The sequence below is a fragment of the Ochlerotatus camptorhynchus genome, unplaced genomic scaffold, assembly GCF_037179485.1.
Source record: "Ochlerotatus camptorhynchus isolate MF236.1 unplaced genomic scaffold, CSIRO-AGI_Acam_v1.1 ptg000046l, whole genome shotgun sequence".
Classification (NCBI taxonomy): Eukaryota; Metazoa; Arthropoda; class Insecta; order Diptera; family Culicidae; genus Ochlerotatus; species Ochlerotatus camptorhynchus.
The window spans coordinates 1,323,705-1,338,253 of record NW_027040537.1 but is presented as its reverse complement, the minus strand read 5'-3'; the positions used below and the strand labels follow the sequence as shown (position 1 = coordinate 1,338,253).

At 41.1% G+C, this 14,549-nt stretch overlaps 2 protein-coding genes across 5 annotated transcripts in view; both read right to left on the bottom strand.

Annotated features, from left to right (window-relative positions):
• LOC135716084 (uncharacterized) overlaps positions 1–12,695 on the bottom strand; it is a 46,267-nt gene extending 33,572 nt beyond the window's left edge. Inside the window, exon 1 of the mRNA XM_065238908.1 lies at positions 12,579–12,695. Within this exon, the coding sequence (XP_065094980.1) occupies positions 12,579–12,695 (117 nt within the window). The remainder of the gene's footprint in view (positions 1–12,578) is intronic.
• Positions 1–12,974, bottom strand: part of Atf3 (Activating transcription factor 3) — a 186,591-nt gene extending 173,617 nt beyond the window's left edge. For 3 of the 4 annotated variants that reach the window (XM_065239020.1, XM_065239018.1, XM_065239017.1), the window contains exon 1: positions 11,802–12,974. The gene's annotated coding sequence lies outside the window, so the exon portion shown is untranslated. The remainder of the gene's footprint in view (positions 1–11,801) is intronic. The other variant, XM_065239021.1, reaches the window with a different exon arrangement.
• Between the last annotated feature and the right edge of the window lie 1,575 nt (positions 12,975–14,549).

The following is a 14,549-nucleotide window of genomic DNA, read 5'->3' as shown; positions in this document are numbered from 1 at the left end:
TTTTTCATCAGCTGAAATGGAACGAAAGTATTATGTTCGGCACCTTCCCTTCCATTTTCACGCGATTTTCGGTCTGAGGTTGCCTCGAACCTACTGCGATTGATGGCCGTTTTTTTTTCAGGCGCGGGAAAACAAAGGTTGCTTTGTTGCAAAGTGTCAGACTCAATTGAAACTGAACCGAAAAGTCCGCTCCAATTGAGAGAGGAAAATTGATATCTCTCTGTATATCCCCTCCCATTAGGCTTAATTAATTCAGCTGCATTATAGCTCTCTGTCTGTGTTATCTAAACAACCCGGTCGTCGTCGCCGGTGAAGCTATCATCCGGTTCCGACCGGTTGCCATTGTCGTGCTCGCCATCTCATCGGATGTTCTGCTGCTGCTGCTGCTGCTGCAACACTGAAACAAAGTGGTTCGTGTAATTAGAGTGTACCGCACATACAATTTCACACTTTTCTCTCTCTGTCTCTCTCTGTCGCCCTGCCCGCAAGCCGTGTGTGTTGTAAATTAGCGAGTATTGCCGATATGTGGCTTAAATCCACCGTTTCCTGAATGCATTTTAGCGCTCTCGGTCGTTGGATGCAGAACCGGAGCCGGGAATTTCACACTTAAGTAGCCCTAAATTATGGCATGCCTCCTCTCTCACTCCCTCGGGATGGGAGTCCACCCCAGAGCGCGCAGCTTGAATTAAAATCATATTACACTAATAGGTGGAAAAAGTACCGATAGCAATAATAACAGTAACATCAAGAACCCGACCTCGTCGACGGCTACGACGGGCTCGCCATCATGAGCTTAGCGACGAGAGAGAGAGCGAGAGGGGCCCGCCGAATGGGGCGAATGGGCATTAATTCGGGATGTTTATGAGTCGCGGCCGTTTTAAGGTGTGAGTATGTGCGTGCGTGTGGTGCTGGAATTAGTCTCCGTTGGGGTGCGGTTCGTGCTTCAGCAGTTTAATGGTGGAATGTGAGTTTGCGAAAGGAAACCGGCCGGCCGGTCGCGGTCTGTCCGTCGCTGGTGTGAAGTGCTACACATAGGAGCTAGGGGGAGATTTGTGTGTGGTGGAGGGTGCAGGGTGGGGGATTCAAATTGAGTAAACTAGTTCAGATGAGTGCACTGTGGCAGTGCAAACATTTTAGCACACTCCGTTAAGAAAATGGGGAATCTGGCGGAAGTTTTCAGGCCAATCGGAAGCAGATATGCATGTTAAGCAAGGGAATTTAGATGAAATATGATGTGGTGTGATGTTGATTTCTGTCATCAAAAGGATAAACGTGTGGAGCAGTTCAACACCATAGTTCAGCGGTACCGGAAAGCTGGGTAAAGACCGAGTCGAAGTCGTCAGGTAGTTTTACCAGGACGACCATAATATGTCACCGGTGGGAGTCTCGGTGGGACAATCTTACATCCTACTCTTCTGCAGGAATCGCAAGCTCATCAGATCGGGGTCACGTTGGAATTGATTTCATGTAAAGGGTGTGCACAGTTAAATTGAATCACTTAGAAGTACTCGCCAAAAATAAGTCTCTCGACCGATTGTAATGAAATTTTCCCGAAGATGCCCGAACTTTCTTCTTAATTCCACCCTAAAGGTTTGACATATTTTTCTGCTTTCAATCACGATTCCGTAGAGACAACTTTAGGATGCTTACGGAGTTCGTGCTTCTTTATAGCCCAGTATCTTTTGATCGGTCGCAACTCCGGTGTATTTGAGGGATTGAGATCCTTCGGCACGAAATTGACTCCATTCGTCTTGTTTCACTCCAGAACGTCCTTGGAGTAGTGGCATGAGGCCAGATCCGGCCAAAAAAAATGTAGGAACGTTGTGTGATTTGAGAAACGGAAACAGTCGTTTCTTCAACTTCAACTTGAAGTTGTTACGAAAGACTTGCCCCGGTTTCCGCACGAACAAATCGCCTGTCAAATCATGATTTTCTTGGGGGACTTCGACAATTGCTGTTGTTGAGGGACTCTGAAACGTCGAACTTGTCTTTCGCAGTCACATACTGGTTTCCCGGAATTTGTTTGAAGTTCGCTTTTACGTCGTTCAAGATACAGCAGTGTAGCTTGGTCAACATTTGTGTGTACAGCTTTGATGCTGTCGTTCATTGCGGTTTGGTGCTTTCTAAAACCTTGAATGCTCGTTTTTGGCTTTCTGCACGAAACTTTTTGGCCAATTTTTTCGCGACATCCCGAACGGAATAGTTGGGTTTGCGTTTGAAGGCAGCAACCACTCGCTTGTGCTCTTCAACGCAGTACGGAACACGTTTTCTTGCACTCACTTGCTTCCGAGCGACAGTTGAACGTTCTCCGAAACGTTTTATGACACGAGAAACAGTAGATTGTGCGATTCCGAAGATGTGGGTTGTTGAGGTGAGTGTGCAAAATTTTCTCGCGCACGCACTGTTCCTTTGACTCCATTTTCAAAACTACTAGAAATTTTACAATGAAACTTACGCAGTGTAAAAAATGCACGCTGGTGTCATCCAGGGTTGCTTATACTCACTTGCTATAATGATATGTTGTGCTAGTAAGTAACAAGAAGAGGGTGTAAAGTATGTGTTTGACTCATAAAACCTGTCAATTGCGCTTTCAGAGCGTCACAGCGATCTTATGATTCGTGAGCGTTCACTCATAGTGAGTGCTCACGAGTCGTAAAATCGCTGATTGTGACGCACTGAAAGCAATATTGACAGATTTTATGTGTCAAACATATACTTCATGACCTCTTGTTGTAACTTACAAGAAATAATTAGCATTATACTATTTCATGGTTTCATAATTCCGAAAAACATTTTTTTATAGCAAGTGAGTGGAAGTAGCCCTGGTGTCATCTAACCCAACATTTAATTAAAATTAACCCAAAGGGCAAAATGTTACAGATTTTTTAAAGTGATGTAATTTAACTGTGGACACCCTTTACTATTTGGGCATGAAGCGCCTACGGCTTTTTGTAACCGGCAGTTTGTCCTGGTATTCGATGAGTGTTTCAGCATTGACCAGTTGACTCGATTGGTTACGATGTCTCTAGCAATACCTTTATTATCCAGTTCGTTTAGTTGGAAGGCTCAATCGCGTTAGCTTTACGGAGCCGACAATTCATTGTTCACTGTTTGTAACAAAATTCACTTAATTCAATGTCTAGTAGAAGTTGGGCCGAATACTCTCGGCATACTCGAGGTTAGAAGGGTACATTGCCGAAGGATAGGATCAGGGGAGGATTTTCGTTGTCTCATCAGCGCTTTGTCGCCAGTATGAATGGCTCCACCAATACCTTATATTTATAGCAACAACATGAATTATTATCTCGGGGGTTCAAATCCGCAAGTCTAATGCCAAGAAAAAACCAACATCTACGCCTACATTATAAAGGAACAGAAACGAATGTTCGTCGGTACCCTCTGTGACCAAGAATCAACTGGTTTGAGCACTAGTCAAATTATAAGATTTAGCCTTTATTTAAGAAAGCATCTTGTTATTTAAACAATTTAGATTCAAAATTCCGGAAGGTAAATATTTCAACAATCCAACAAAGGGCGAGTCTGATTTAGGGAAGGGAATATCTATGTTCAAAAGTATTCTTATTAGATCAAGATTATCTATGCTACCCATAATTGCATATCAGTACCATCTTGAAATTCTATGGTCCAGATTGTTGTTTATAAATTTATTTGATAAGGTTCAAACGAATTAACTTGACAGAGCCGATGATTCTTGGTCACAAAACCATACATCTTAAAACTATAGTCAAAAGGTACAACACAATAAACACTTTATCTTCAGCTATCCAATAAGTCTTCTCAATCAGAACGCGATTCCGCTTCCAGTGGTATCATTGTATGGCAGTATCGACAACAGTGGTAGAGCGCTTCCATTGCAGCAATGGACGCAAAACGTGGTCAGCACTCACACACTCATCACTAAACGGTTATTTTCCAAAGTCGACGACGCATCGACCGAAAGAACTGCTGATGAAGAACAATGAAGAGGACCACACAATGGTTGCTGTCGAGTAAACAGACGATCGCGTGGCACACATCGAGAGTGGCTTGCTTTTGTCGACAGCCGAGTGAACACTGTATCGTCCAGAGGTCAAGTTACAGTTCTGCTATTTGAATCGCCATATTTTTCGCTGATATAACAAAACATGCAAGCTTCATTGTAAGTGAGTTCCTTAGTAAGATCTTACATCGAGCACATGTTCTGTATTCTTCATGTTTATAAAAGGTATTTCTGAGATTCCTGTAAATGTAGAAAATTTCCCTTTAAAGTCTTACGGAATTATTGCATGGTCCCTATCCACATTCACCATCCTGCAGCTGCGCACAAATTAAAAAAAAAATTAAATTTGCCTAGCATGCTAAAATGACGGGAAATCATAATCCATCATTTAAAAAGATTACAGCATGAGAATGTATCAAATTCAGTTGGTCGGTTTTCATGCGGTCTTTTTACGTGATCCAAGAACGTCTTAATTAATTTTAAGATAAATTACAAGGACTTTATGGAGGTTCTGAAAAATTCAGGGAAGTCCGCAAAATAATCAAGGAAGTTTAGAGCAATTTTTAAAACTTAAGGAATGTTCCAAGAATTTAAGAGAAGTTTCAAAAAAATAAACGCTCAGAAAAGTTTTAAGAACTTCAACATAGTTTCGAGAACTACATAAAAGTTCACAAGTATGGACATTTTGAAGGTCTTTAAGGGTAAGTTCCGAGAATTTCAGGGCAGTTCCATGAACTTCATGACTTGACAGAAAATTTCAGGAACTTTTCAAGAACTTCAAGAAGCTTCAGAAAACATCAGATAAGTTCAAAGATCGTTAGGTAATGATAAATAGCTTCGGAAAAGTTCCATGAATTTCAGGACAGTTTCAAAAAAGTCCGGACAATTGTAGGAAGTTCCGGAAAATATTGATAATTTTGAGAGTTTTCTGGGATTTGTTTTGGGAACATCTGTAAAGATTAGCTTCTGAAAAACTACAATGGGGTTGTACGCAATGGTGACGTAGGACTGTGTGGTCTTATATAATAAATGTTATTTCAGGGTGGCAAGTGAATTTTCATTTTGAAATTCCTGGTTTTTTCCTGGTTTTCCTGGTTAATGATTTAAAAATTTCCTGGTTTTAAAAACCATGTAGGGGAATTTACGTATTCTCGTCAATCTAAGCAGCTTCCGCACTTCTATTAGCATTTTCTCAGTGTCACGCACACATATGATGTGTCTGTTTGTTTACATTCATCTGCTGCTAGCTATTCTATCCATTCCAATCAACAAAACTGTCCAAAACGGTTTGAAAACGTTTTTAAGGCGCTACAAACTTCTCAGGTGACTATTGTCGGCAGCCTCTTTTACTTCGGCAACCTTTCCGTTTAAACTGCGTGTAAACCAGCTGTTCTATTATCGGCAACTCGAAATCAGCCGTATTTTGATGTGCTTATGTTTCTTTTGCAGAAACACCTGGCATAACAGGTTTGCTCAGTCGTAAAAATGTATTAGGATTAAAGCTGAAAAACTAAGGAATCGTTTTGAATGTATTAAGTGAAGTGTTTTAGTGAGAAAATACATCGAAATTAACGTTTAAATTGTGGTTGCCGAAAACAGTCGATGGCTGCCGAAGCCATCATTTACCCTATTTAAAAAACAATTTTTAATAAAATAAAATAAGTGCATCCTTCAACCATCATTCTTCGCGCAATGCGGAATTTCACAAACCAAAATAGGTATTAAGGTTCTTGAGAATGCCCGTGAAATCTTTATCTGATTGTTTGCTGTAAAGAAGCTAGTAGGGAGCCGCGCTACTTCGTCGTATCATGGCGCCTATTTCCGTTCTGTGTGCTAAAACTATAATAGCAAAGCGTTTCACTCATGTTTTTGCAAAAACATCTTTGCTTACAAGATTAATTACGATTGACACTGAAACAATTGCGATAACCCGTAAAATGAGCGAGTTTAGGGGTGCATGACGAAGAAAAGCTGAGATACGACGGACTAGCGTGGAGCCCTATCTAATGTCTGAAATTTAGAGATCTATAAGCTCCTAAATCTTTAGATTTCTGTTTTTGAAACTGCGATTTTTTTTTAACTTTATTATTGAGATTTGAATGAACCTATTTGAATGAGGACTCTTTAAACAAACCTTTGCTTCTAACAATTTTACGGATTTCCAGTTTGTTTAAATTTTCGGCAAATTGTCAACGATTAAGGATCTTATTTAGCGGAATTTTAATTACAACATGATTTCAAAATCATATGATTAAAAGATTTCATAAACAACGCTGATTTAATAACTCTTATTATTAAAAAGGCTGACTACTGAAGTTAATAGAAATTTCCTAAAGTTCGTAGAAATTCCCTGAAGCGTTAAGGTCTTTCCTGAAGGGTTAATTGAAGTTTGTATTTCCTGAATTTCATGGGGCTTCCCCGAAGTTCGAAGGACTTTTTTAAGATCTTAAGACTTCCCTGAAGTTCGGAGTTTTTTTTTAAATTAATAGGAATTGCTTAAATATCGTAGTTCGTAGAAATTCTCAGAAGTTCGTAAGACTTCCTTCAAATTCGAAGAACTTTCTCGAAGATCTGAGGACTTCCCTGAAATTTGAAGGACTTAACTGAATATATATATTTTTTTCTTTTTATTTAACGTCGGTCTCTGTTCCGCAATCTAGTGCCAATCACCGACGGACATCGATTGCCATCCATTGACGGCAATCGAATGTGCAGGAAGGCAGCTTTCATACCTGCGTAGGATATCGCACCCATTCAACAACACACATGGGCCGGGACCAACAGCTTTACTTCCATTCCGAAGGAAGACGTGACCAGAGATTTTTATGCCTCAGAAAAATCCCACCGACCTCGGCTGGGATTGAACCCAGACCCATTGGGGTGAGAAATTAGTCACGCTTATCACTACACCACCGGCGCCGGCAACTGAATATATGAGGACCCTCAATTTAGAAGAGCTTCCCTGAAGCTCATAAGGCTTTAAATATCGAAGGGTTTTCCAAAAGTGTGTGGGTCTTTCCTTAATTTCTTGGAAATTCCCTGAAGTTTGGAGAGCTCCCATGAATTTCGTAGGATTACCTGTAGTTCAATCGACTTCTCGGAAGTTCTAGGAACTTTTTTGAGCTTGGAGAGCTATGTTAAGTTCAGAGGACTTCCCAAGAGTATTGAAGACTTCTCCGAAGCTCGGAAAAAATCCATAAGTGTCATAGGATTATTATTAAGTTTTAAGCAATGCCTAAATGTCGTAGAAGTTACATTAAATCTGTAGAAAATTCTGTAAAATTCGTAGTTATTCCCTAAAGATTAAAGGACTTCAATGAAGTTCGTAAGACTTCTCTGAAATTTGTAGAACTTCTCTGAAGGTTCGGAGCGATTTCCTGACCGTCGTAGGTCATCACAGTAGTTCACAGGATTTTTCTGAAACTTGTAAGACTTTCCCGAATTTTGTAGAACTTGCATAAAGTTTGAAGGCATTATCTGAAGTTTTTAGAAATAGAACTTTTTTATTGAACATGTTGAACAGGTACTTCAAAGTTGTTACGCGTCGGCACTGCTTAAGTCTGCTATTAAGATTATTTTCCTGGTGGATTTATGAAATTCCTGGTTTTTCCCGGTTTTTCCTGGTAAAAATAAATTCCCGACTTTTTCCCGGTTTTCCTGGTTTTCCTGGTTCACTTTCCACCCTGTTATTTGCTAACTGCAGCAGGAGCTTGTGTTTTGTGTAGGAATAGGAATTTGAGCGGGGTTCTCTCTGTTTATGCTCTTTAGTATGACTATGATTGCCCTGAAAAGAACCTTTTGATATGAATTTTAGTTAGGACATGTTCAAAAATTTAACTCTTTCGGAAAATCTAGGTGGCCCTGCAAATGGTCGATGGTAGTACAGGCTTAAAGCCTTTGGAAGATGATGATGACGTGTAGCCAGTTGGATCAGCAAATCGGACCGAACAATCCCACATTCTTTGGTTCAATGATTGGACACTCGCAAGCGTCTCGGCCCGTCTGCTGCTGGACAGTGGTTGAACTGGTGTCTGCATCAGGTTGGAAGGCCGCAGAACATCAGTGTCCACCCAGCCAAAGCTCCTCCCCTTTTTAGTTTTTCTCGTTAAACTCCACCCTCTCAACAAGTTGGTAAAGCTTAGCCTTTAGCAGAAAGACGCTTAACACTTTTTTCGGCGAATTTATGATCCTGTTTCACGTCATGGTTCTTCTCTATGCCTGTTCAGATAAATTAGTAGTCTTATTTATTTACTCTACTGCGCTAAATCAAACGAGTAGAAATAAGAAGTGATGTCTGTTACGCGCTCGAATAATTGAAAATTCGATAAATATATTCAATCGAATGGCTGGAAAAATCTTAACGATTAATCGTTAATCGAATAATTGGACTTTTAGGCATCCCTAGAAAATAGTGTAATTTCATATTTTTGGTGTTCCTTCGAAAATGTCGAACAGCAGAATTGCAACCAGCAAGTGTAACCCAAGAACCAAATGCGGTGCGATGCTAGTTTTCAACGACTGAATTAAGGGGCTTAGAAGCAGAGGGGTGAAAGTCAATTCTCTTCATCGATTTCCTCTTTTGATAACCATGGCTTCACTAAACTATTTCGCACTATTTCTGCTATGCTCAATAAATGTGTTTGCCGACGAGCTATTTACGAAACAGAAAGTCGATGAAGAGAATCGATCAAAATCACTTGCACCCCTGCTTCAAAAGTGTGGTTCTGAATATGGCGATGAGTGTCCAAAATGTTACGCAATTGCATCCTCCCTATTAGCACACGCTCGAAGATCGGAGGCGAACGCCACTTCGACATGTTTCGTCTAGAAACGATTCTCTGATGACTGTGTTGGGGCAGCAGCATAAGCATTGGACAATTTCTGACATATTCCACTTTTTCAATAGTTTTTTGTTGAAAATCAACAGTCGGAAGCATTGCTATCGATGTGTAGAAATATTTCTGATCGATTGGTGATAACATTATTGAAATTGGTTCAGGGGCAGCTGAGTAATTAACGTTCAAAATCTTCCATAATTTCGTTACATGTTCCATTTTAGGTTTTCACAAAGTGTACCCCCGTATACAAATCACAGACGAAGTCCTACGTCAAAAGTAAGAGGTTGCATCCAAGACACGACCGTAGATTTGACGTAGAATTACGTGCTCTGTATCAATATTCGGCGACTGTGTTAGGGAAACCACTTTTCCCCATCACAGAAACGCCCCATTTTTTTTTGATTTCAAAATTACGGAATTTTTGGTTTATTCGGTAAAAAAGCGAAAATTGATTGAAGGAATTTCTTGCTAAATTTTGCCAATCGCGAGATAAATTCGAGATTTAATTGCTTTTTTCTAGCGTCCTGGAAAAAAACCTTACCTTAATTCGAAGTGTTTCAGGTTAGCTGACAAGGTCATGTGGTATTCGGTCATTGTAAGAATTTTTATGTACCACTTAAATACTGTTACGCATTTTACCACAAACGTTTGGTTGCTGGGTACATTATCAAAGAGCTTTGAGGGTGATGTGGCTGGCAGCAAGGCGAGCGAACGTTCAAGGAAAATTAACTCTTAAACAACAATAATTTATGGTGGTCCTGAAAAGAACCGTTTTGCCGTGATTGTTGAGTAATGCTGAGATATTTGGGTGTTCATCACGGATGAGGCTGGCTGTATGTTGTTTGGAACGAGGGTGACGCGCTTGGTATTCTTCGGTGAATCGAGGGTTCCTGAGGGTAGCCTTGATAGCTAGCTGCTTGCGGGGAACCTTTCGTTATGTAGTGGAGAAAAATGTGTAGTACAACGCCACGCGCCGAAAGCACTGCGGCGAGACCGGATGGAATTCGATTTTGAAATCTGTGTTAGGGAAAGCGCTTCTTGCCTGCAATCGGTGATAATTTTAATAATAATAGCAACAGTCGCACATTCGTGCAATTTTCCATAGCGACCTTTTGAAAATTGATAGTCTCGATTTGAACAGATTCGTAGAAAAATTTCCAATCGATTGGCTTGTTTAGAATTAAAATCCATCCACTATTGGCAGAGATATAAATGGTCAAAACCTGATCACTTTTCGTAACGCGGTCGATTTTGGTTTTTTTGAAATTGCACCCCAATATGTTGCCGAAAGACGTTATCCTACACTCATAAAATAAATCACATAACCAGTGGAAAATATCCATGTGAATTTCACATAACTTTCATGTGATCCCATAATTGGAAATTGCACCACTAAATCATATGAACGTTATGTGTCCAATGAAATCTATGTGATTTCTCATATAGAATTTCTAATGCTATGTGATATTCAGGTAAAAATCATTGTTTTTGTTTTTGTAAAAATACTATGTGCGTTCTTAATAAAAACTAAGTGAAAACTTTTTTCAGTGTACGTTAAAACTGGAAAATACAAAAATCACAAATTTTCCCGTTTATATTTAAAGTGACATAGATCTTTCAAATGCTCAATATTTTCAACCGGTAACGTCCGGAAAATCAAGTTATTCCATTTTAAGTCGATTTGTAAATATTTCATGGACAAACTATATGCATATGTTCAGGCATTGTTTGGCAAATGTCAAATCCATTTATTTGCATTACAAATATACAGACTTACTCATCTAACCTGTTTCAACAATCTCCATAGCGGTTTTGACAGATAATCACGCGACAGCACCTTGAAGGATTGACGTTGCTCGAATGCAGTTGATTCTAACTTCGTTTAATGAGAGTAAACATAACATTTGAAACAGTGCGATAAGCTGTCAAATGATGCAATGAACATCACACTCTAAAATAAAACTGTCCAAAGCAGGCTTGCTTCCACTCACTTGCTATAAAACAATGCTTGTCGGAATTATGGAATCATGAGATGTTATAATAATAATCAGTAGTTGTAAGTTACAAGAAGAGGATGTAAAGTATGTGTTTGACACATATAACCTTTCAATATTGCTTCCAGAGCCTCACAATAAGCGATTTTATGATTCGTGAGCGCTCACTCACGAATCATAAGAACGCTGATTGTGGCGTTTTGGAAGCGAAATTGACATGTTTTACGATTCATACTTTATAACCTCTTCTTATAGCTTACAAGTACAACATATCATTAAGATCCAATGATTTAATAATTCCTAAAAACATTTTTTTTATAGCTAGTGAGTGGAAGCAACCCTGGTGCAAAGCAAAATAAACTCAACTGGTATTTCTGGACTTCCGATCAGATTTATATTCTAGTTACTGTGCACCGTCATAAACGTCGACTGTCGTTCGCTACAATGTTTCTTCGATAGTTTTACAGCCGTTTCGGATCGTTGCATTGTTGTCCTAAGCCTCGCTTCTCTCTTATCACACTGTTATATAACAAGTGCATTGTAACCCTAGTCCATAGCACTTTGATTTGTTGTAATTACTTTTTTTTTAACGATCGCACAATACTTCATACAAGAGCACTTCACACATATTCCCGTCGGCATGTCTGTAAAGCAAAACCTAACCGCGGCCGTAAATCTTCTGGGCTGTGACTAACCCATCGGCAATTCATCAATGTCCAATTAATTCAATGTCCCAGCGGAACACGTAACATTGCCGAAACCTACAATTTATATCCCCGTGTCGTTTAACAACCGAGGTCGCAAGATTGGACAAGACTCGGCACTTGTTCTTCGCAGAACGACGTCACACACGTGTCTTGCTGTAGTAACTGTCGGTGGCCTTTAACAGGTCCACCCACACTCATCCCGCGGATAACACCACGAATCGCACTAAGCGTAAAAGCAATCAACAAAAATAGCAATAACCACCTGTTTGTTCTCCAACCGCAGGCCGCCGATGCTGCTGCTTATGATCTCCTCCTCCACGGTGCAATATCCAATCTACTCGGCCAAACAACCAACTTATAGATGCCTTCTTCCAGCCGCACACAGCTGACTCTCCGCTTTGTTCGCCCTTCTGCGCCTGCTCCGTTTTCCGTTCTAGTACTTCGTTGCGATGCACGCTGTAATTCCAGAGACCGGGAACGGAAAAATCTTCTATTGCTTGCAATTTCTTCGGCGCACCTTGCTTCTTCTTATTTTCGCTTTCCTCCTCAACGGCAAAAACAATCACGTTGGCGCCTCACCCGCGATAAAATTTCAAGTTTCGACAAGTAACCTTCCGCTTTTAAAATACACTCGACGAATTCCGAGTGGACAACCAAAAAAAAAAACAGATAGTAAAACCTCGGGAAAACCGAAAACGAAAAAAAAAAAATGCAAATCAGTACGGAAAATGTTTTTACTTTTCGTTGACAGTCGCAAATTAATTTGACAGATTGCTTCGTTAAGTTGACGATAAATAGCACACTCTCACACCCCCGAACTTCTTACTCCCGGTCGCTCCTTCCTCTTTTTTTTTTTCTTTTTCGTGTTGCACAATTATTCCGCACGCACGCACTGTTTTTGTTTACACTTTCTCGGGCAGGTAGATGCACTCGTCGTTGCACACTACCCGTTGCGTCGGATTTGTGGCTGCGGGTGATTCCCGTCGCGGTTTTCACTCGTTGGGGAGCCGTGGGCGGGGCGTTATTTGAGTCTAATTACCGCACAGTATCGATAGTCACTCAAGTGTTTGTTCTGCTGCTGCTGCTGCTGCTGGTCAAGGTAGGCTTGGACTCGGTTCGTAAACGGCAGATTATTTTGGACAGCAGAATTTGACATATTTATCCGCGTGTGTACTGTTTTGGTTTCGGCGTGTTTTTTTTTTTTTTTCTTCTGGCTGTCAAGTGCAAGCAGTTCGTTCAGGACCCGCGCGATTTAATTCTGGCATATCGGAACATTTGGAACACGAAAGTCGGAACTGTGGTTGGGTTTTTGTGGCTTGCTCGCCCATCCGGAATATAAACAAACAAAAAAGGGATACGACTCTCGGTGGCGCGATAACACGAGCATGCGGTTCGGTCCGTGTGCGATATTCAACTGAATGGGCTCGGCGTCGCGATGCGGAGCGAAATTCGCAAAGCTTCGCGTCGCGTTCGGGTCGTTTATTTACGTCGCTAAAAATAGAAATGCTGTCATCGCTACCGGGGCCGATTGGCCTGCGGAGACGTCATTTGGAGGTTCTGATTGGTCGACCGGTTGCCGTGGTGTTGAGTGGGACGCATGTGTGCCAATGTATCAGTGTAGCGATACGGTAGGCTGTGTCTGTGGTCGTCGTTACTGGTTGGAAGCACGTGAGTGAAAGAACGACACGAACAAACTGGCAAAAAGCCGGTCTTCGGTCGGTCGGTGGTTTGGACGCGGCGTCCAGCGGCGAGAGAATGGATGAGCCTGACACTCGACGAAGCACACAAAACACTGCCGAGTGCCGGATTTGGTGGATATTCGCGACAGCAGCAGCGGCGGCAGCGGAGGAAAGCAGCAACAACCACAACAACAACAAAACAAACGCGAAAATTAAAACGCGAGAGATCATTATGATGATAATGTGTGGATTTGAGCGCTCGCGGAATAGGGTTTGCTACTAGTGCTTTAAGTGATAGTGTTTTGAGATAAGTGTCAACCTGTCAATTCTGTCAATTTCTGTCAATTCTGTCAATTTCTGTCAATTCTGTCAATTCCCATAAACCGTGCCCAAACCGACCCTATTCTTCTCGATCAATCGCCCGTCAGTTTGTTGTTCCTAATTTTTCTTATTTATTTACTAAACTTTTTTTTCGTTCTCAAAAACTTGCGCTTCTTGAATTTCGTCGTCTCTGTTGGTACTCTCTTGAGCTCCCCTTCAAAAGTGTGTTTCGTTTGTTTTTCGTTCCGAGAGTTGTTCGATTTTTCCCGTAGCCACGTCCACATTCGGAGGGGTGCTAGGGCCAGGCCCCAGTCCCACTCTCGTTCCATAGCCCTGCACCATCACCCCCACCCCCCTCCCCCTCCTTCTAACGAATCGGATTCGATGATCGTTGGCTGGAGGAGCGATGGATGATGGGCGTGTGAATCGATCGCAGTTTTGGAGCCATGGCGCACAACAGTAGAGGCTTTTTTGCGTTCTCTCTTTTCCGCTCTTTCTCTCTCTCTATCTCACTGTTTTCCGTTGGTTCTTCTGTTCTCCTCGCTGTGCGAATGAATTGCGGCCTGTGAGCGTGTGTGGGATCGTGATCTTCGCGCTTTGCATTTTTAGTAATTTGTTATGCATACTAATTTCGTTGCTTTCGGATTGTTGGTGGGTTTCTTCTTTTTTAGTTTTGCGATTTTTTTATTTTTTGCGGAGTGCGTTTTTTTCTCGTTTTTGGTTGATAAATGTGTGACTTAAATATAGCACATTTAATGACTATGGCGTGGCACATGGAAAGTGTAGTTTTTTGCACTCGGGTAAACATTATAGGACTATTTGTTTATGCTACGACAAAGTTCGAATAAAGTTTGGAAAAGTTTTTGCCATTGGAATCGGAGGTGACTATTGTACTGGGTGAACAACGCCCTCCAGCCGCTTGAATATTCGCTTTATCTACTCAGAGCTGTACCAGGGATGGATTGCTCTTTTGGGACTTTTTCATTACTTTTTAATACAGAATGCTCAGT